The 24,347-nt window shown below is 40.6% G+C and overlaps 1 protein-coding gene across 8 annotated transcripts in view; it reads right to left on the reverse strand.

The window, feature by feature from the left end:
• The window catches only part of SLC25A13 (solute carrier family 25 member 13), a 297,241-nt gene that overhangs the window by 237,399 nt on the left and 35,495 nt on the right, over positions 1 to 24,347 (reverse strand). For all 8 annotated transcript variants that reach the window (XR_009541995.1, XR_009541993.1, XR_009541994.1 and 5 more), the window contains one exon: positions 14,735 to 14,877. Coding sequence is in view for 5 of the 8 variants with exons in the window: in XM_060157064.1 (XP_060013047.1) it covers positions 14,735 to 14,877 (143 nt within the window). In the remaining 3 variants the exon portion in view is untranslated. The remainder of the gene's footprint in view (positions 1 to 14,734; positions 14,878 to 24,347) is intronic.

Raw genomic sequence — 24,347 nt, forward strand, 5'->3', positions numbered from 1 at the left:
ATGGGACCTAGTTAAACTTAAAAGCTTTTGCACAGCAAAGGAAGCCATAAACAAAATGTAAAGACAACCTACAGTCTGGGAGAAAATATTTCCAAAAAATGCTACTGACAAGGGTTTAATTGCCAAAATATACAAACATCTCATACAGTTTAATATCAAAACAACAACAACAACAACAAAAGCCCAACTGAAAAATAGGCAGAAGACATAAATAGACATTTCTCCAAAGAAAACAGATGGCCAACAGGCACATGAAAAAATGCTCAATATCACTAATTATTAGAAAAATGCAAATCAAAACTACAGTGAGGTACCACCTCATACCAGTCAGAATGGCCATCACTAAAAAGTCTACAAATAATAAATGCTGGGGAGGGTGCGGAGAAAAAGGAACCCTACTACACTGTTTGTGAGAATGTAAATTAGTGCAGCCACTATGGAGAATAGTATGGAGTTCCTTAAAAAACTAAAAACAGAATTACCATATGATCCAGCAATCCCACTCCTGGGCATGTATCTGGAGAAAACTCTAATTCAAAAAGATACATGCACCTCAGCGTTCACTACTGTAAACAGTAGCACTATTTACAATAGCCAAGATGTGGAGGCAACCTAAATGTCCATCAACACGTGAATGGATAAAGAAGATGTGGTGTACAAATACAATGGAATATTACTCAGCCATTAAAAAGAATAAAATAATGCCATTTGCAGCAACATGGATTGCCCCAGAGATTATCATATTAAGTGAAGTAAGTCAGAGAAAGACAAATACCATATGAAATCACTTATTTGTGGAAGGTAAAAAAATGATACAAATGAACTTATTTACAACATAGAAATAGACTCTCAGACATAGAAAACAAACTTATGGTTACCAAAGGGGATAGTGGGAGGGGGGCGGGAGGGCAGGGAAAGAGATAAATTAGGAGTTTGTGATTAACATATACACACTACTAAACATGAAATAATTAAACAGTAAGTTCCAACAGTACAGCACAGGGAACTATACTCAATATCTTGTAATAACCTATAATGGAAAAGAATCTAAATATATATATATGCACATACATATGTATGTATAACTGAATCGCTTTGCTATACACTTCAAACACAACATAATAAATTAACTATACCTCAATTTTTAAAATATACCAAATGCATAAAAGCCCTTTGAGTTCATAATACTCAATATAAAAAAAGGCCCCCATTCCCACAAAAAAAATAACACACAACTCTTTGAACCTTCAGAAGTTATTACAACATCAACTCCTGATGCTGAAAACTGGCTCAGATGAAGGAACTAATTTGGTTGACTCCCATTTCTAACCCAGACCTCTCCCCTAAAATTAATCCAGATCCCAACATCTATCAGTCTCTGTCTCCAATTACATGTTTAATAGACACCCGAATATTATCATGTCCTAAAGAATGCTTAGTTTTGCTTCCAAACCTGTTCCTCCCTCAGAATCCCCTCAGTCACTTAGATTGTTCCTTCCTATATCTCATATCCAATCTATCAAGAAAATCCCAAATCCAATCACTTTTATCATCTCCACAACTAGCCCTCTAGTCCTACTATCTTTTTTCTTTTTTCCACTCTTGCCCACTTCATTCTATTCTTTGCAAATCAGCCAGGGAGATCCTTTCAAACCGTTATTCTGATCACGTCAGTCAGTGCTCAAAACTCTCTCGTGACTTCTCCCTCACTTGAAATAAAATACTACAGTACCTTTATAATCTGGCTCCTGGATACCTTTCTGACTTCTTCCACTTTCCTGCTCATTACCAGCCTCTAATCAAACTGGTTTCCTTGCTTATCTCAAAGATAACAAGCACACTTGGGCTTCCCTGGTGGCACAGTGGTTGAGAGTCCGCCTGCCGATGCAGGGGACACGGGTTCGTGCCCCGGTCCGGGAAGATCCCACATGCCGCGGAGTGGCTGGGCCCGTGAGCTGTGGCCGCTGAGCCTGTGCTCCGCAACGGGAGAGGCCACAGCAGTGAGAGGCCCGTGTATCGCAAAAACAAAAACAAAGAGGTCTTCCCGACCACCCTATCGACTGTAGTACCCCAGAGCGCATGGCCACTCACCATCTCCTTCCCTTGCACAAATAGATACAGCCACCTGCCTCTCTATCACATATGTCTATTGGTTTACGCTGTCTATTTGCTATATAAGACTGAAATGTTTATCTGTTTTGTTTAGAACAGTGCCTGGCACATAGTTGGTGTCAATAAATATTTGTTAAATGAATTAATAAATCTGAAATTGACATATTTTTAAAGTATCAAGGTTCTCTCAGGTATAGAACACAAGGCCACGCTATCATATATCCTTTATTACAGAGACTCTATAATAAATAATATAAACAAATAATATAATAAAGTTTCTCTAGAATTTCTATGAAAGTTAAACAGTTATCTTCTTTCACCTCTTATTTTTCCAGACTGAAGATCCCCAAATCTCTACATCAGATTGCTATGGAAGCTTTACCCTCCAAAACCTTCATTAAAGTCTGAGAATCTCACTCTGTTTATTAGGAAGTGACTCATTGACAATTATGCCACAATCAAAGGGAAAGTTAACAGGCACTATCTCCTCACATTTCACTTCAGGAATTCCTCACAGCTTAAGGCAAGACTTTTAATTTAAGCAACAGCCACATCCTGTGTCAATGACACTGACATTTGTAGAGAAATATGTTTGCAAGTAGCCAGGAAACAGAGCTTACATTTGATTTCCTTTCCTTTAAAATCTTAGATTTGAATTTTAAACATCTATGGTACAGGTAAAGCAAAACCAGACAACCAAACAAGGCAAGGGGGAGGGAAGGAACAGTATTTGCTCTTCAAACATTTTCTGAGCATCCTGACATGCTGGGAAGAAGGGTTGGTATTTTCAGTTGGCATAATAAAGGTGAGCCTTCTGAGAATACGGTGTGCACTGGTACTTTCAAGGTTCAGTCTGTGAGAAATAAAAGGGGAAGAGTATACCAAAAAGTATTCCTGGCCTAAAAAATAAAAATGTGAGGAATGTGAGGACAGTTTTCCCTAAGTTTGTGGGTGTGGATGATAGCTGGGATAGCTCTCAAGAAGGTTTTAGGTCCACCTTAAGTTGGTCAAATAATCAGTCTTAGGGACTAAGAATTTTGCAAAGGGAATCACAACTTCTAAGCAAAGACATATGCAAAGTTCTCATTCAAAGCTCCATTTTTTTTTGCAGTACGAAGGCCTCTCACTGCTGTGGCCTCTCCCTTTGCGGAGCACAGGCTCCGGACGCGCAGGCTCAGCGGCCATGGCTCACGGGCCCAGCGGCTCCGCGGCATGTGGGATCTTCCCGGACCAGGGCACGAACCCGTGTCCCCTGCATCGGCAGGCGGACTCTCAACCACTGCGCCACCAGGGAAGCCCCAAAGCTCCATTTTTAATATTCTTCTCTAAACACACAAAGTTCCAGAGCAGATTGGGCACAAACCAAAGAGAACTGGGTCCAAATTCTAGTTCCAGCACTAGATATATGACTTCAAGAAAATTATTTAAACTTTATGATTCTGCACCTCTCTCTGTAAGGTTAGGGTTGGCAGAGGTAAAAGTACCTATTTTAAGGACTTGTTATGAGGATTAAATAAGAGAAAGGGTGGAAACTGTTAGCATCAGATCTGGAACCCTATATGTGCTCGGTAACTCTTTGCTTCTTTCATCCTTTAATCTAACCATCTAGGATAAAAACATCAGCAGAGCTCTAATCCCACAGAATATTTTTGTTTTAAAAATTCTTCAAGTAATAAGATTGCCCCTCCCCAAGCTTCCTTGCCTCTCTACAAAGATCCCTATCTCCCAGCAGGCACAATCTGGAGTTCATCAAGACTAATCTCATTGTGCCCTTTATCCTGTACATGTCGACAGCAGCCCGCCAGCAGCCCCAGATTCCCAGCTTACCCTTTAACACCCACACCTAATCCCCACAGGGGCTCTGCACTTTCCCTATTCTGTCACCCACCATCTCCCAGAAACCCCTCCCCACTGTGCCCTCTAGAATTCACAGCACACGGTGAGCAAAATCTCATCCTCAATCCCATCTCTGAAGGGAACTCCTCTCAGAGGAGTCCTCTAAATATCCCTTCACCTGTTTGCTGTAACCAACACCTGGCTCTTCCATGCTCCTGAAGCAGCAAGGGGCTTTCCTCTGCAGTCCTGGGTTGCATCAAGCTTATAAGCAGGGGAGGTGTACTCCTTCCTTCCCATTGCCTCTCCCAGACCATCCCCCAATCCTTCCTTCCTAACCCCCAGTTTAAATACTCCCACCATATAACTAGCACTCAGCACCCCAACTTGTTTCTATCACCTAATAACTCCAGATTCATACCTCCTCCCTAACATGTTTTAACTCCTGATTCATTGACATGCTCTCCAACCCTACTCCTACCTTAATTCTCAATATTTTCAATAATTTGAAACACCCAATGATCTTTTCTCCATCCATTCTCGGTCACTCAGTCCGACGGTGAGACTCTAGACTTCTGCCATCACCAGTAACTGCAGTACCTCCTTATTCTCAATTTCATGCATCTCACTTTTTGGCCACTACCTTCTAGCCTTCCTGCTCACTCCCTTCTATACCCCAACTTCAACAATCTTCAATCTCACTGAAATCAACAATTCACTGAGCCTACCACCTTCTCACTGCCTGCTATTCCGATGTCCTTTCTTTGCCCCTTATCCAGATTAAATCTATAGTCAATCATTGTAATTGCTCCCCTGCATGCCCTTACCTACTCTGGGTTAATCAACGGCCAAGCCCCCAACCTCGGTCATAGCCAACACTTCCCGCTCCATGCCAGCAGGTAAGCAGCTGGCCTCGGTAGCTAGAAAACAAACAGCCACACGAACTGGTCTCACTTTGAATTTCACGACCACAAGCCCTCAGGTGGGACCTCAAGTGGGTCCAACCCAGCAGCCATGCTGTGTTCCTTTATCCATTCACTTCTAAATGAATATGTAGTATATTCTCCTCTCTCCTCAAACTGACAATACCTCACCTGCATCCTCCGTCTCATCTACCTCCCAGAGAAAAACCAAGGAGATCAGAAGAAAACTTCCCCCAAATCCCACCACCACATCTGTACAACACCTCTGCCCCATATAGTACCTTATCTTCCATTTTTCTAGCTCAGTATTTTTCAAACTTTCAAGTCTCAGGACCCCTTTACGTGCTTATGAATTATTGAGGATCCCAAGGGGCTTTTATTTATGTGGGTTGTACCTATCATATTTACTGTGTGAGAAATTAAAACTGATAAATTCTTAAAATATTAATTCATTAAAAAGTGAATAAGCCTATTATATGGCAATATAAATAACATATTTATATGAAAAATAACTATTTTCTAAAACAAAAAAACGTAGTGAGAAAAAAGCAGTATCATGTCTTTGCAAATCTCTTAAATATCAGACTTCATGGAAGACAGCTGCATTCAATCTGCTGTAATATGTTTTTCTGGTTGAAGGATATGAAGGATTTCAGCCTCATACAGATTCACAGTTAGAAAAGGAAGGAGCATTTTAATAGCCTTTTTAGATACTTGTGGATATTCTATGATACAACACCAAATCCCAACAAGGGATAGTTTCTTGAAGATTAGCTGCAATGTGGAATCGGAAACTGTACCAATGAACTTTTCCCACTTGTTACATTAAAATCCATGGGTCTATCTTGCACTTTGAATAGACCTTCGACTCATACATGATTCTCTAACACCATGTACTGGTCAACTGGAAAAGGTGTTTCCCTCAGTTATGCAGATCTTCCAAACGCTGGCACATTGCATTATACTATATTGAAAAACCACATTATTACTATCACCACTAATTATATCGGAAAAGGCTTTAAGTATCAGAAGGCTGTCCCGTGAAAATTTTAATTCTCTCAAAAAGTGTGTTCCATTTAAAAAACGACTGACTCAGCGAGCACCTGAGTTGCTTTTCCTCTGACAACCATCACAGGACAGTAACCAGCAGTCTTTATGGATACTTCGCACTTAGTCACTCAGAATCTGTAAGTGACATGTATTCAAGCGTGAGATTTAATAAAAAATAATTCATTTTTACTTCTTCAAGGACACTCTGAAACAGAATTGGCATCACTGTTCCTACCATGATTGTGAACACGTGTGAGTGAAGCATACGATGACCGCTCATACTGCTGGGCTTGGGGTCGCTGCTGAATCGGTGCTAACCAGCAGTTCTATAAACCGTGCCTTTTAAGACCATCAGTTCAAATACAACAGGACAAAAAAAGGCAGATGATGTCTTAGTATTTTTATGTAAACAGTTTGGAACCCACGGACTCCTTAGAAAGGTCTCTGAGACCCCCGGGGGTTTACTAACCACACTCTGAGAGCAGCTGTTCTAGATGAACTTTCCATGTTACCACAAGAGGCCACCTCCCTCTCAGAATGTATCAGAATTTCCTCCTTTTCTCTCCTACACTGTCAATTCTCCACTCTCTGTAGTCATTCCCATCAGCATGCATTACACTGCCCTCTACCCATTTTAAAAAGACCCTCCCTTTCACCTCCCTTCCACCTCCAGCTATGGCCCATTTCTCACCTTCCCTTGAAATCAAGTCTCCAAATGAGGGCCTGGCTTGGTTAGTAGGAGAAGGGGGAAGAGAAGGAGGGCTATCCCTACATATGAATGAGGAGTGAAATCAGTACCTACTCACTAATCAATGCTTTCTGGAATTAAGAAGAAAAATAAACCCAGGCACCTGACACTCCTAAAGGTTTTCTAATATACCAGCGACATAATACAAACCTTTTTAAGAATTCTTTTTAATTTACTCTGCACAGACAGCGTCTAGCCACCACATTGCACGCCCCCCCCCATGATTTCAGACATCAAATATTAACACAAAGTGAGTAATGCAAAAAGAAAGGGGGTTAATCAGACACTTTGAGAGAAAGAAAAAAATGACACTGATTCAACGAGAGCTGCTAATGAGGCTTTTTGTTTTGGGAGATTAATTTGGGAGTCTGATGACTAAGAAGAAAATTTAAGCTTCTCAGGTGACTGCTGTTGATTAGTACCAATTTTTTTTTAATTAAAGAAATGCCTTTGCTTAATTCTACAGTTTATGAATTTCAGGTGTTTATCTGAACTCTGTGTCCACCCCAGTAGTGTAGAAAACTTTCCTCATTAGCAAACTGAAAGACCTCCTCTTATTGATTCTGGATTGTGTTTGACAGATGATGAGCATTTCAGACTGTGAACTGCTGATGTTTAAATACATTATCCTAATACTCTTTAAGCATTGCCAATTGTAAACCTCATTAACTCCCAGCATGCGGCCAAGGCCTGGATTTCATCGCAACAGCCTCGCAAAGTGAAAACAGGTATATAAAAATGCTTTTATCATCAACAACATTATTATATCCTCCTTCACCTTGTGAAGTATTTAAAGGAGCTTTTTTTCTCCTTCTCAGAAGGATAAATAGCGAACATAGGAAAGGCAGAGAACACACTTTATATAGCCACACATTTTAAAACCTGAGATTTTTTTTTTCTCTTTTCTTCTTTGACACCCTTATTCCTCATGCCTCAAAATGGGAATTGTCCCAGGATTGATTCTCTGTACTCTGAAAAGACTTATTTGTGGATGACGATTACATTATCATTTTGATTCAATGAGGAATAGGGGCTGACAAGGTGTTAAGTTGAATGCGTCAGCTTGTCACTAAGAAATCAGGATTTCACTTTTGTGTATGACTGAAATTTTTCATAATTAAAATGTCCGAGAAAAAGAACAAAGAAATCAGGATTTCTGAAATTCCCTTTTTCAAAAGAAGAACCAACTTTTGTTTTTGCGTGGAGTGCAAAGAGATTCCACACTTGAGATGGAAAATAGCAATCCTAGCAAACAAATTAGGTACCAGAGCTGCCCAGTGCCCACCCCACACAGACAGGGGTCGGACCTGTAACAGGCAGAGAGCATCTTGAGCCCAAGAGGCCAGGCAGCCAACACCTCCGGCTTATTCAGGCCATGCTTAGTCTTTCCACGTGAGGCCAGGTACTAGTCAAATTGCTTTTGAGCCCCAGCCTCTCTAATGAGACTTCAGTTAATGAACAACAACTAGAAACAAACATGTTGGCGAAGCTCAAAGGGACACACACACAATTTATTTTTCCCTTGCTCTTAGCAGATAGCTATGTGAACGATGTATTAAAATTGCAGTTTAAAAAGCTTCATTCCCATTTTAAACAAAAACGTAATGACAACCAAATGTAAAAGATATCTCAAAAATTATACAGACAAACCCAACATCTCCCTCCTCCGAGGCTCAGAAAACCCTCCTCACCCAGAGGTCCACCTACAAAAGGCTTCCAGGCCTGGGCACCCTCCAGGAACTTCACAAACTGATTACACTCATCATTAAATCTATTAAAACAGTGGAATGCAGGGAAATCTAAACACAACAGGCTATTAGAAGGGAGAGTAAGGACTGGTGAAATCAAAGAATATGAACAGCGAGGACCACGTTTAACAGAGGCAGATTGTGCCAATCCCCAGACTCACACGATCCTTTGATGGCTCTCCATTGCTCTTACGACAAAGACCCCCAATCCTTAATATGAAGTACAAGTTCCCACACAGTCTGGCCACGGCCTACCACCAACCCCCGCCCCCATGCCCTGCACCTTCCATGCTCCAGGCCTGCCGGCCCCTGCATTTCAGAATGTGACTTTGCAGCTACTGTTCCCTCTGTCTACAATGTTGTCCTCTGTCCCCCACCTCTTGTCACCTTCCCAACTCCCATGGCTCAAATGTCACTCGGTGGAAGTCTTTCCTGACCTCCCAGTTGGCATGAAGCCCCCTTTGCTATCTCTCACACCATGTCTCTCCTACATAGCACCCATCACAACATCAGTTCACATTTGTGGTTCTCTGATTAACACCTGTCTGCCGCACTAAATTAGAAGCACCAAGCAGGCAAGCACTCTTTTTTCCCACTCGACATGGTATCCTGCACATACAGAACAGTGCCAGGCACAGAGATGAGGTTCTCAAACAGCTGCTGAATGACTGAGTGGACAGGCCTCCACAAGATTCTCCCAGCGTGGAAGGCTGACCAAGCCACAACCTCATGAGTCATTAAATTAGCGTCAAGAGGGCTCCAGAAAGACAAGGTCCCTTTGCCAACAAGTCCGTAAGTTCATGCAGTGCACAGGTGTTTTACCTCCACGCTAAAGCTCAGCCCAACACTAAACAGAGCTGAAGTCTTCCGGAAAGGGCCATCCCTCAAGGAGACAGTCTACAGCAGGGGTCTCTGCCTGGAAAATGCCTGGTTCTAGCCAAAAGCTACTATTGAAAAAAAATGCTCCCTTTCGGTATTAGGCTGGTTGGTCTCTGTCCCCCCAAAATTCTTCGCAACTACAGGCCTTCTCATTACCCAAAGAAAATACCTATGTGAGGGTACTCATTTCCTAGGGCTGCTACAATCACTGACCACAAAGTGGGTGGCTCAGCACAGCAGGAATTCGTCCTATCACAGTTCTGGGGACCAGACATCTGAAACCAAGGTGTCAGCAGAGCCATGCTCCATCCAAAGGGAGATTCTTTAGGGAAGAAGCATTCCTTGCCTCTTCCAGCTTCTGGTGGCCCCAGGTGTTCCCTGGCTCGTGACCCCATCACTCTAATCTCTGCCTCTGTGGTCACAATGCCTCCTGCCCCTGCCAGTGTTGTGTCCTAATCTCTTCATCTCAAGATCCTCAATTTAACCACATCTGCAAAGACACTTTTCCACAAGGTCGCATTTCCAAATTCCAGGGATTATGATATCTTGGTATCTTCAGGTGGCCATAATTGAGCCTCCCACGATGAGCAACCTAGAATTTGAACTAAAGCTTCCATTTCCCAACACTCCTGGGCTTTCATAACATAAGGGGGGCAAAAACTTCTCAGGACATTTACCTAAGTTTAGTCAACAAATTGATGCAAAACAGAGGCCAGATATTGGACTAGACACCGGAGATAGTAAAATATGCAGGACCTGGACCTTGGACTCAAGAAACCACAGCTGGGGGACCAGTACTTAACTAAAAATGAGTATTTCAAATCACCATGACATCTGGGCCAGCACAGCTGTCATTATTTTTAAATCCTAAAGTTGTCAATTTACAAATAGCTTTTTAAATTTTAATAAAGTTATACACTAAAATCCCTCTGGCTAGTCAAGCTAGGAGATCACACCCCAAAAGAGCCTGACCAGACCAATGGCACGTCCTCCAGCACTTCCTCATTGTTCATTCAGCGTGTGCCGTTGTGCTTTTGTGGGCCACTGCGTGGCTTCTGTCATGTAATTTTTTCAAGGAACAGTAGTTGATTTGGGAGGATGATGTGTGACTTGTGGAAAGGTAAAGGAAGGGGAAATGAGGGCATTCACCATTTTACACTGAGAAAAGATGTATGATTATATCTATTTTTGAAGTAAATACTGTGGAGCTGCGTGTCAGGGTTAGGGAAAATAGCACAGGAATATCTGCATGGGTCTTAAACAGTGGTCCTATGCTACTAGCTCGGTCAGCTTAAATACCGGAGACAAGTTCTTCAATTGCTCAGTCCTTTTGGCAAGAATTATCACAATACATACGGTGAGCTATAAAATATTTCTACCCTTAGACCCAGGAATCCCTCTCTTAGTTCTTTCTAAGGAAGTAATTAAACAGAGGGAAAAATGTCATATACATGAAGATATTCACTCCAATAGCATCTATTATAGAAAATAGAAACTGAAATAACTCTATAAGGGCATGATTTCATAAAGTATGGTATATTAATCTGATAGAAAATGATGAAGCTATTTAACACTGTTCATATGAACAGCATATGGAAATAGGAAAATTGATAGTCGAAAAGATTATAAAAGAGAATTACAATTAAAATGAATTCAAATTATGAAAAACATTGATACAGGTTAACAAATTATGGAAGATACTAAAAAATTCAAAATATCTGGGAAGCTGAGAAGGTTATGGGTGATGGTTTTCCCTTTTCCCTGAGCTATGCACTGTCAATACTGCAAAAAAAAAGAAAAAAAAAAAAGAAAGAAAAGTTAGTCATAGGGCAAAGGATTGAGACCATTTAAGATTTTCTCTGTCACAGTAAAATGCTAAGATTTAAGATAATAAAAAATCATAAAGAAAATGTCAAGTTAAAGAGGATTGTGAGATTATGAGAGAAGAGGCAGCTCAGAACAGTGGGAAGGCCTAGGACTAGAGCCAGACAAGCCTGGGCACCTTTTGGTAGCAAACTGCTTGATCCCTCAGTTCTCATCTGGGAAATCAGGAAAAGAACGCTAACGTTTCATATTTGTTATAAACTCTTGAAAAAAATACATGTTATGTTACTTTATATATGTTAAATGCATGTTACATTGTTGACGTCTAATGAATTTAAGCCTCTATTTTTGAAGAGTATATGTAAAAAGAAATAGGAAAAGCATGTGTGTTAATGGGGGTGGGATGGAAAGGAAGCAAAGTACATTACAAGATACTACAATTATACAAAATTAATGCATCTAGGAACCAAAATGTTCACTGAGAGAAAGAGGTACAAAATAGAAGAGAAGGAAAACTCCTGTAAATGTTAAATTTAAATAGGAAATATCATTATGAACTTTTTAAAAGTATATTTCCCAGCTCTTTCCACTGAAAAGTTACCCTGGTAACAACGAGCCAGTGCTTAGCTCCTTGTTTCCAAGCACCAGTCCCAAACGAAAGGAACCAGGACTTCTTTGAGAAAAGAGTAATTTCCCGGTCAGAAGCAGGACAAATCCAAAGCGAGCCTGGAACATCTTATTTACCAAAAGCAAAGAGTACTCAAAGGCTGAGGGTACAAGCCAGCTTAAAGGGACTCCCATTGACCTCACTGGGACAATCTGAACAACTCAGAGAACACAGTAATAGATTATAATGGACTGAATTTAAAATAAAGAATTCCATGAGTTTATACTGATATAAAAAATTAAGAGAGAAAGAAAAGGGAGTGGAGGGAAGAAAGCTTTTCTTTACTGAAGAATGGCAGACAACAAATAGAGGACAAACAAAGAGTTAGAAAAATCACTACTTTTCAAACATCAATGTAATAACTGATTCAGCAAAGGATCACCATGGATGCCAAAACGAGTGGGTCAAAGGCTGCCTGGAAAACAGGATACCCATGGTGTCATCAATGCCGGGACGAGGTACCTCCTGAGGAGATACAATAGGTAGTAGAATCTTTCCTAACCTGCACCCAAAATCTATCATGAATCCAAGTCATGAGGAAACAATCAGACAAGTCCAGAATGCGGGACCTTCAACGAAATAACTGGGCCTGGGTTTTAAGTCAATTTCATGAAAGAACAATAAAAGGCAAGGCTCTGTTCTAGATTAAAAGATATACAACAACTAAATGTAATACAAGAACTTTGATTAGATCCTGGATTTAAAAAACAAAAAGCAATGAGCCATTTGAGGTGGGGAGTGAGGGGAGAGATCTGGTACATTTTTAAATAGACTGGATATTATATATTTCACACCATTGTTAATCCTAAGTATGATAATGGTAAGAAGAATGTTCTTATTCTTAGAAGACAAACACTGAAGTATCTTGATGCCTGCAATTTATAGTTAAATGGTCCAGCCAAAAGAGGAAATGTGTGTGCATGTGTAGAAAGTGTATGTGTAAAAAAAAAAAAAAAGAAAAGAAAAAAGGCACACAGGTGTTAAAAATGTTAACAGTCGGGCTTCCCTGGTGGAGCAGTGGTTGACAGACCGCCTGCTGATGCAGGGGACATGGGTTCGTGCCCCGGTCCGGGAGGATCCCACATGCCACGGAGCGGCTAGGCCCGTGAGCCATGGCCGCTGAGCCTGCACGTCCGGAGCCTGTGCTCAGCAACAGGAGAGGCCACAACAGTGAGAGGCCCGCATACCGCAAAAAAAAAAAAAAAAAAAAAAAATAGTTAACAGTCAATCTAGATGAAAGGTATCTATTGGGCATTCACTGAATTCTTTCAATTTCCTGTAGCTTAAAAATTTTAACCATCAAATAAGAAAAAAATGATCTTAAACACTGAGTCTGATAATTCATATTGCACATGAGCTTGGTCACACTTCTTCTGAATCTTGTAAGCACAGAGTATGTGGAAGCAACCAAACTTTACTCAAAAAAAAAAAAAAAATATATATATATATTTGCTAGAATAAATCTATGTTCTGTCTAGCTTTAGCCTGAATGGACTACTGTGAAATATACCTCTGCCTCACCCTGCACCTCACCAGAGAGGTCCTGTGAGGGAAGGAAGACCTGCTCATACATGACATTTTCCTATCAAGCAAAGAATCCCACCTTGGGGAGGTAGAAAACAGAAGTAGCCCAAGTAACTGCTACTGGAACAGAGACAATATAATCCAGCAATCTGCCAGCATATTACAAGACGTATAACTGCCAATTTCCTCCGCACTCCCCTCCCATCTGCAAGACTTTCACTTTAGAGGAGGTTACTTCCATGCATGATGGAACAACAGGTGCATAAGCAAGAAAAGGAAGGTGCTGGTAAAACTGAGGGCATTCGCACTGCAGCGCTGGGGTTTACTTTGTTTGCATCTCAAACCCATGCATGCGGGAAAATCAGACACAGGACCGACAGAGAATGTTCAAAGCTAGAGAACACCACCCCAGAATGGCAGGCGGTTTAATCTATCACAGGGGCTGCTGGCACGTGGCACGGCCAGATGGCTGGACCTACTACAGTTTACATACAGAAGGCTACTTTTTATATATTATACTTGGTTATTAGGGGACACTGGTGGTCGTATTACCAATATTTCAGAGCCCAAAATTCTGCACTTAATGGTAAAAGCCAACCGCATTCTTTTTGTTTTGTTTTGTTTGCGGTGCGCGGGGCTCTCACTGTTGTGGCCTCTCCCGTTGCGGAGCACAGGCTCCGGACGCACAGGCTCAGCGGCCATGGCTCACGGGCCCAGCCGCTCCGCGGCATGTGGGATCTTCCCGGACCGAGGCAAGAACCCGTGTCCCCTGCATCGGCAGGCGGACTCTCAACCACTGCGCCACCAGGGAAGCCCCAACTGCATTCTTATACAACTTAGGAATGACTCATTTTTAAAAATGTAAACAGAAAAGACTGGTAAGGGGAAAAAAATCCAAAGGCATTTTGCAAAGTGTCCTATTTAATTTTAGATGGTCCAGTGTCTCTCTTCCAGCTTGGGCAGAATGCCCTTCTTGGGGATTTGGAATCATTATTCTGTCTGTTAGATTTCGAGCATTTAATCATATGTGACATTTAAAAGTTACTTGAGCAGAGAGAAAGACTGTAGAAAAGTTCACAGAGCTATGTTTTAAATTTACTCACAATTTTTTACAGTGGCCTTCAAAAATACTAATATACTACATACACTTGAGTACATCTTCACACCATTCAACTGCAAGAGTTGTGAAACTATAAACAGTTGTTTAAACTATGTCAAGAAATACACATATAGAATCCCCAACTGTGATAAGAACACTGAAGGAAATGTTAAGGGTATTATTTCTAAAATAACGTATTAATTGTAATAGGGAGAGAAAATGCTCTTAAGAGATGGGAGGGTAAACACTGACTTCCTAATCATTAAAGCAACAGAAAGCTGTTTCAAACAAAAAACAATTAAACGAGATAATTAAAAATAAACATACCCATCTTTGGTCTGATCCACCACACCACTTAAAAGTTCCACAGTCTTTGGATTAGGCTGGCTTCCTCCAAAAATATTCAAATATCGAATGACGAAGTCATTGGGCGACATGAAAAATTCACCATTTTTTTCAATGTTTGCATACTGTTTAAAAAGAGAGAGAAAATATATTTTGTTCTCAAAAGTACATAACCAATATGTGAAAAAGCGGAGAATATTCAATGGATAAAATATCAGACATGACAATATACTCTTTACAAGGACAGTTATTTCCCATCGCTCCAAATAAAAAGCAAAACCCCATTAAGTTTGCCGAGTTTTATTTTTATACCAGCGGTTCTCAACTGCAGGCAGCTTAGCCTGACTGTCCAGCTTACATACACCAATGCCCCCAATAGCCAAGCACAACGCACAAGGACGAGCCTTCTCTGTACGTTACCTGACTTTCTGGGGTGGAGTTCTCTAGCTCTGAGCTGCCTCTGTTTTCACGTTTCCTCACAGGGGACATCTGGCAGTGTCTGCTGACAATTCTGATTGTCATAACTTGGGGGGAGGGGCAGAAGCAGAAACTGGCATCTACTTGGTACAGGCCAGGGATGCTGCTAAATACCCACAGTGCACAGGACGACCCTCCACCCCAATAACAGTCACCCAGCCAACTGTCGACAGCGCTGAGCTTGAGAAACCCAGGTTTACAGAAATTTAGAAGGACAAATTTTGTCTTGTTCTTTAGCAAGAACATACAGTTGTTTTTTTTAAAAAAAAGTAGAATTCTGAAATCATGAATGAAAACAACCCAATTCTTTTGCCCCCTTTCCTGATTCAAAGGCAATAACGTTGAAAAAAAAAAAAGGATAAGCTGGAGAGCAAACTGTTAACAACATGGCTGCTGGGAGATTTTATGGAAGCAGGTAAGAAATGCTGCTGTGGTTAGTGTCCTCTCCATTCTACAGCAGAAATGGTTAACAAGAATAAGGTGGTTGGATTTCCCTGGTGGCCCAGTGGATAAGACTCCACACTTCCACTGCAGGGGGCACAGGTTCAATCCCTGGTCAGGGAAGTTCCATGTGCCGCGCAGTGTGGCCAAAAAAAAAAAGCGATTAAGGTGGCATGTCATGCTTTTTCACAGCGTCCCCCCCAGGTCTTGCCTGCAAGACGTTCCAGTTCACATAAGTGGAACCTGCTCATTTCTGTTCTGTGGAGGACCGGGGGCTGTGGGAAACGCTGAGAAACAACATGGGGGTCACACATATCCCGTGGAGCAGGGGAGGGCCTCTTGATCCTTGGGATCAAACAGTGATTTGGGGGGTGGAGAGATGAGGACCATGAACTACAAGAAGAGAGCTAGTTGGGTGACAGCAGCCACAGTGATGGGAGAGCACAGTGAACAGAGGTGCAATGATAGCATCTCTGTTCCCTCTGTAACTGCAGTTAATCCCAGTTAAAACTGGTTTAAAAAGTCACTTGTCGGGGCTTCCTTGGTGGTGCAGTGGTTAAGAATCCGCCTGCCAATGCAGGGGACATGGGTTCGATCCCTGGTCCGGGAAGACCCCACATGCCGCGGAGCAACTAAGCCCACGCGCCACAGCTACTGAGCCTGTGCTCTAGAGCCCGAGAGCCACAACTACTGAAGCCCGCGCATGTAGAGCCCATGCTCCACAAGAAGAGAAGCCACCGCAATGAGAAGCTCGCATGCCACAACTAGAGAAAACCCACGCACAGCAACAAAGAACCAATGCAGCCAAAAATAAATAAAAATAAATTAATTTTTAAAAAAGTCACTTGTCATTTCTACATTTCAGTCATTCCAATGTGGGATAAGCTCTTGGTTAGATACTCAGTTATGAGCTTTAGAGTCTGTCGGGCCTGGGCTGCAGAGAGCTCTGCTTCTGCCTCTGCCTCTAACCACCTGGAGGGCCTCAGGTAAGTAACTAAAGCTTTCTGGGCCTCTGGCTCCTCACCCGTAAAATGGGGATAACAACACTACCTGCTCTTAAGGTTGATACTAGAAATAAATGAACAATCATGTAACGCACTTAGCACAATGCCCTACACACAACAGGTATTTTATAAATGATCTAGATTATTGGTTTTTGTTTAACATTTTTTAGCACAGTACAAAAGAAAAGCTCAAAGACAGCCCACTAATCCTACTATTCTTCAGTTAGCAATGAATTTGGCTTTTTGCAAACGTAGAAGGATTATACTTTGATTTTCCTAACTGAGGCAAAATAAGACTGAAATATAAAGGAAATGTCACTTCTAATTACAGCAATCCTATGATTTAGAATTGTACCTATGTTTGCTTATAGTAGTGAATAATTTATTTATTTAAAAACAGTTTAATTTATTTTAAAAAGTTTAACTCTTCTCCCATCAGTAGACATTATTAGATTACTGGATTATCTCCAGTTTTGGGTATTTTTTAAAAAGCTAAGGTAACCAGCTTTGTATGTAACATTTGTGCAAATTCCTGACAAATTTCAAAGGCTAGGCTCCCGGAAGAGAAATTGTTGAGTCAAAGGAGAGCATCTTTAAGGGTCTTGATACTTATTAACACACTGCTCTCCAGAAAGATTGTATCAATTACAGTCTCACCAACAGTGTGAGAACATAGCCTTTTCCCCCTTTGTCTATCATACTTGTTGTAAATATTTTTCGAGTTTAATATTTTTATATAATTGAGGCTGTAGATTTTTATCTCCTTTGCAATTTCTTCCATTACTTCTAAGTTTAGAAACTAGTTCTTCCTCATCTCAAGACTAAATATTCACCCACGTTTTCTCTTAGCTTTTCTTGAATAGGTTTATCTTTTACCTTTAAGTTTCAGTACATTATTGGTACTTTGTTTTTCTATGTGGTCTGAAAAAGTATCCTCCACCTTGAGTCTTTTCTACTTACTCTCTTGGTTGTCCTAGGATCATACATCAAATCATTCTCTCTGCCCCCACTTAGGATGTAATGTTTACCACATACTAAATTATCATATGGTCACCAGGGAAAGGCTTGGCAAGCAAGTCCATCTTCAGTACCACTTCTGATCGGTCGTCAATGGCTTCCTAAGGTCAAGATGTACTCTGACCAAACTCCATGGGAGAATGCCAGGATGGGCTGACAGCTCCTGTCATCACTACAGCAGGAAATGTTTCAGGTCTATCCTAGGCATTGACCTGTCTACTCTTGCAAGATTACATGCATCTTAATTGCTATAACTAGAGGGAAAGCTCTGCCAGGACAGGACTTTTCTCCTTTCTCACTGCTATATCCTCAAGTTCCAGACTGTCGCCTGGCAGAGAGTGAAACATGTTCAATAAATATCTGCCGAATGAATGTGAACTTACAAAACAGAAATAGAGTCATGGATGTAGAAAACAAACTTATGATTACCAAGGGGGGAACGGGGGCAGGGATAAATTGGGAGACTGGGATTGACATATACACACTACTATATATAAAACAGATAACTAATAAGGACCTACTGTATAGCACAGGGAACTCTACTCACTACTCTGTAATGACCCACATGGGAAAAGAATCTAAAAGAAGAGTGGATATATGTATATGTATAACTGATTCACTTTGCTGTACACCTGCAACTAACACAACATTGTAAATCAACTATACTCCAATAAAAATTAAAAAAACATTGCATTACTTTTCTCCTGCAAGTCTTCTTGGCCATAATCACTCTTTGATTTTTCCCCAAATGATCTTTAGAATCACTGTCAAGCTACCGACCCCTAAAAAAATTCCACTGAAAATGGAAATTAAAACTACAATGCGATACCACTACTCATACACAAGATAATTAAAAATAAATAACCAATGTTTGCAAAATGTGAAGCAAATGTAACTGGTGAAGCACTTTAGAAAACTGCTTGGCAATATCTACTATAACTGAACATACACGTAAGCAGAGACCCAGCAATTTCACACCAAAAAACAAAAACCCCATGCTTTAGCATTTTAATGTCCACAGCAATATTATTTTGATAAGTATGTTGTCATTTTGTTACTTGTTTTCTGGTTGTTTTGTATTATAGTTGTTCTCTGTTCTTTTCTTCTTCTTTTAGTCTTGTCCCTTGTTGTTTGATGATTTTCTTTAGGGATATATTTGTGTTCCCTTCTCTCTAGTTTTTGTGTATCTACTGTAGGTTTTTTGATTTGTGGTTACCATGGAGTTCATATATGTTGACCTATAACTGTATCTACTTGTTTTCAACTGATTAAGTCATATAAGTTCAAACACATTCTAAAAGATCTACATTTTCTATTCCTCCCTGCCACATTTTGTTTTTGAGGTCATATCTTACATCTTCATGTCTATCTCTTAACTGTTTATTGTAGTTTAGTTAATTTTACAATTTTTGGCTTCTAGCCTTTATACTGGCTTATTTAAGTGGCTGATCTACAGCCTTTACTATATACTTGCCTTTACCAGTGGGATTTTTCCCTTCCTGTAATTTCTTATTGGAGCTTTTTCTTTTTCATTTAAAGGCGACCCTTTAATGCTTCTTGTAAGGTCAATTTAGTATTGATGAACTCTTTTAGTTTTTGATTGTCTGAGCAGCTCTTTATTTCTCCTTCAATTTTGAATGATAATCTTGCTGGGTAGAGTATCCCAGGTTGTAAGTTCTTCCCTTTCGGCACTTTAAATATATCATGCCACTCCCTTCTGGCCTGCAAAGTTTCTGCAGAAAAATCAGCTGACAGCCTTATGGCAGTTCCCTTGAATGTGACTTTGTTTTTCTCTTGCTGCGTTTAAAATTCTCTACCTTTACCTTTTGCCATTTTAAGTGTATGTCTTGGTGTGGGTCTCTTTGGGTTCATCTTGTTTGGAACCCTCTGTGCTTCCTGTACCTGGATATCTGGGAAGTTTTCAGCCATAATTTCATCAAAGACCCTCTCTACTCCTTTCTCTTTTCTCCTTCTGGGACCCCTAAAATGCAAATGTTAGTACACCTGATGTTGTCCCAGAAGTTCCTAAAACTATCCTCACTTTTTACAATGTTTTACTTTTTGCTGTTCTTATTGGGCAATTTCCATTACTCTATCTTCCAGATCACTTATATGTTCTATATCACCTCATCTCTTGTTAATTCCCTCCAGTGTATTTTTTTTTCATTTCAGTTATTATATTCTCCAGTGATGGCTGGTTCTTTTTTTATATGTTCTAGTTCTTTATTAAAATTCTCACTGTGTTCATCTATTCTTTTCCCCCGTTAAGAGTCTTAGTACTAATGCTTTGAACTCTTTATCAAGTAAATTACTTATCTCTGTTTCATTAGTGTTTTTTTTCCAGGCTTTTTCCCTTGTTCTTTCATTTGAAACGTTTTCCTCTGTCTTCTCATTTTGTTTAACTTTCTCTGTCTCTATGAAATTAGGTGAAACAATTACCTCTCCTGGCCTTGAAGGCGTGTCCTTGGAGCATCCATATGCAGTCTGCACGTGCCCAGTGGCTTTGGTGGGACAGAAAGATCTGATGTGAGCACGGGCTGCGTCTTCTCCAGGGTGTACTGGCAGCTACCGCCTTGGCAGGAGGTGGAGCTGGAGTTGGAGTGGCTAGAGCCAGAGCCATGTGCAAGCCAGGGCTTCTCCGCTCAGTGGTCATCACAGCTCTATTGGGGGTGGGAGCTGGGTTTCTCTTGGGTATGACAGCAGTCTCTGCCTTGGTTTGGGACATGGCCAGGGCCTGAGGGCTTTAGGGGTGCATTTCTGTGCGGGTTTCACTCTTTCCCCCATGTGTGTACCTTGGGTAGAGGCTGGATTGGGGCCAGAGGGGTTGGATCGGGGCCACAGCACTAAGCTGGTCCCACCCCACAGCAGCATTATTTTGAATAGTGAAGAAATGGAAAATAACTCAAATGTCAACAGTAGAATATTTAAATGAACTGTGGTATATTCACACAATGGAATAAACTAATACCAACTACACATGACAACATGCATGAATCTTACAAATAAAGCAAGAGTGAAAGAAACTAGACACAAGGATACATATTGTATTATTCTATTTATATAAAGTTGAAAACCAGGCAAACTAATATACGATGTCAGACAACTAGTTACTCTTGGAAGGAGCGGGTATTAACTAGGAAGGGCATCAGAGGGCTTCTGAGGTGCTGGGTACCTGGGTGTACTCACTTTGTGAACATTCATGGAGCTGTACATTTATGATTTGTGCACTTCACTTAACCCTCAAGAAACAGCTGACATTTAAAAATCTCAGATATTTTACCTGCCTCATTTTTTTAGAGGTGATAAGTCATCTCTTAAATGTAAGAACATGTTAATTTGGACACAAAGAACACAGTTTTCTGCAGTTTTAAAAATCAGCTCATCACCAAGGTTGGGGTGGTCTGCCTGTGATTAAAGTAAACATGTCAAAGGTTTTCCTTAGATTGATGGAAAGAGGGTCCCTGTCGGGGGAGTGGACTATACCTTACAGCTACCACATCTTTGGAATGTTATTTAATCCTTCTTTGGTAATAGATTTTACAAATGACCTGAAGCTTCTCTCCCTTACAATTTTTGGAAGTTTTAATATGATTAAACATATATACTTATAAAATGGGAAGGCTTTTAGGATTCCTTGCACAACCTAGTATAATACTAATTGTGACGGTTAATTTTATGGGTCAACTTGACTGGCCAACAGGTGCCCAGGTTAATCATTGTTTCTGGGTGTGTCTGTGAAGCTGTTTCTGGATGAGTGTGACATTTCAATCTGTGGCCTCAGTAAAGTGGATTTTCCTCCCCAATATGGATGAACTTCATCCAATCCATTGGGGACCAAATAGAATAAAAGGTGGAGGAAAGAAAAATTCACACCTTTTATCCTTCCCCATTGCTTGAGCTGGGACCTGTCTTCTCTGGCCCTCAGACTGGGATTTACATCATCAGCTCCCCTGGTTCTCAGGCCTTCAGACTGGGACTGAATTACAACACAGGTTTTCCTGGGTTTCCAGCCCGCAGACAGTATATCATGGGACTTCTCAGCCTCTAAAATGGATGGTGGGAGCCAATTCCTCACAATAAATCTCATTAGATAGATAAATAGCTAGAGCTAGAGCTAGAGATATCTCCTACTGGTTGTTTCTCTGGAGAACCCTGACTAATAAGCCAACTGTCAACATGAAGACGCACCACCACACCCAATGAATACAGTAGTAAAGGAAAGGAATGTGTCACTACACTGTATGCTCAGAGGCCAGGGGGCCTAACTGGCCTGCTCACCACTGGTTAAACAGAAGTCTATCAACTGTGAACACACCAGAACTATAATCATCCAGCCACCCATGTTTGCCACAAATCATTCACATCTGAGGGCTGAAGGGCAAATTCTCCTTGACTGTTTTCTAGCCACAGAGAAATGCTGTGCACACCTGATCACTACGTCTGACCATTCTTCACCCTGATTCCCTGTTATAGGGGTGGAATAAAGTATAATTAAGAATTTGCATATGGATCAAGTATTTTATGTTATTAAGGAATTACTATTAATTTCATTAAGTGCACAGTGATATATATCATGGCCATGAGGGAAACTGTTATTAGTTGGAGCTGTATGCCAAAGTATTTCAGCTGAATCATGGTGACAGCTAACTTACACTGAAATATATCATTAAATACATATATGAAACTATGACAGATATTAATTTAAATTAAGTGGTGGTTATGTGGGTGTTTACTGTACTACTCTATTTTCTGTATATTTGTAAATTATAACAAAAAATTTTAAATACAATTATCACAAAGTTAATACAGAAAAATATGTTACTGTTGATAAAAATTTAAAAGAAGATACAATTTTTCAACTAACAAGTTGGCAGAAAGGTTTCTTACTGCTGCTGCTGTATTTTTTTCAATAATCTGAGTTGACGTCATAATGTGGAGAAATGAAAACTTCCATACTCCCAAAAACGTGTACTGATACAATCTTCTTGAAAGGCAGTCTGCCAAGAACCAAAAGCCTTAAAGTGTTGTAAAGCGTTGTAAACCCACTCTTTAATCCAACGATACCACTTCTATGAATTTATCCTAAGAAAATGCTAGCTATATGCAAAAATGTAGTTTCAAGGGTATTCATTACAGTGTTGTTAATGACAGCAGAGCAGAGAAGACAACTAAACATCCAAGAATAGGGAGTGGCTAGATAAATTATGGTAAAACAGCCATATACAGTAATATGATAGCAATAAAAATAATGCAGAAATGCTTTCAATTATAGAAAAAGGTATTCATAACATCTTAGGTGAGGGAAAAAATGGATACAAAATGGTATTTCCTGTTAAGGAAAATAATTATATTCATATACAGAGACAAAGAAACAGGGAGAGGGAAATGGATACATGTATATATAAACATATAGACATAAATATATATGGATCACAAGTTACATTTCTTTATACACATCTGCCTTTTAAATTTTCAAAACATAGGAACTGTTTTGTCATACGAAAAAAGTTTTTCAAAGAAGGAATTATTTTTCCAATTTTGCCTACAAACATTTTTTAAAGTATATATTATGCTTTTGTTGACAAAGAATAAAAGATCGGTCCTTTTCAACCAAATGGTCCTTCAAAATGTCTTTAACTTGCCCGTTCTCCATTCTCCCTGCTACCAAAACCCTCATCAAGTTATTAGGGTCTCACACCACAATTACACCCGTCGCTGCCTAACCCATGGTCTTGCTGCACCAATCAAATCTCAGACCCACACTCCATGTCGCTGGATAACTCAGAAAACCTTCAATGGCTTCTTATTGTTTAGCAGAAATAGCAAACTCCCAATTCTCTTTCTAATTTTGTCACCCACACACTGTAATACTTGGCAGACTCCTTGGCACAGAGTTGAATTTAAATAAACATTTGAAGAATGAGCAGGAATCCTTCAATCTGGAGGCTGTTTGCTCCCAAACCCACCTCCAGGCCTTCCCTCCAATGTGGTCCTGTTTCCCAGAAGCCTCGGCTGCCCTCCTCAGTGCCTGCCCAGCTCCCACGCGACCCTGGGGCTCCACAAATTCCCTCTCCAAGGAGCCTTCTCTGACCTCTCCCCACCACAGGGACTGCTCCCTCCTCCCATTTCCTGTGGCATTTGCTTTAACCACACAAGTGACCCTTGACTGTGCTAACTTAAGATTTTTTTTACCTTCTGCATGCCTGTAAATCTGGTCTCCTTTTTCTGCACATCCCACTCACTGCGAATTTCCATGGGCTTTTATTTAAACTGTAAGCACTCAAATACACACCTGTTTAACATGAAGAAGCACGGAAAGTGTTAGGCAGAGGAAAACCCCACATCAACGTTTAGAAACAAAACTGACTACACCTAGACCTCAACTTCTACATCCAGACAAAACATTACCCGCCACATATCACTAGAAAAGCCTGCATAAAAAAATTCAAACACCTTAGGCTGGGGATGCTTTATGCCAAGTTCCACCCTGCCTACCATTCTAGTACCATTGCCTAAGCCCCTATGCTGCAGGCCACTGCCACACCTGGAGCTCTTAGAGCTCTTTGCTTTGGTCATGCTATTGCCTTTGCCTGGAACGGTCTTCCTTTGCTCCACAACCCTCCTCCGCCTTCTCCATCTGATAAATACCAGCTCAA

Source organism: Lagenorhynchus albirostris, chromosome 8 (assembly GCF_949774975.1).
Source record: "Lagenorhynchus albirostris chromosome 8, mLagAlb1.1, whole genome shotgun sequence".
In the NCBI taxonomy this organism is placed as follows: Eukaryota; Metazoa; Chordata; class Mammalia; order Artiodactyla; family Delphinidae; genus Lagenorhynchus; species Lagenorhynchus albirostris.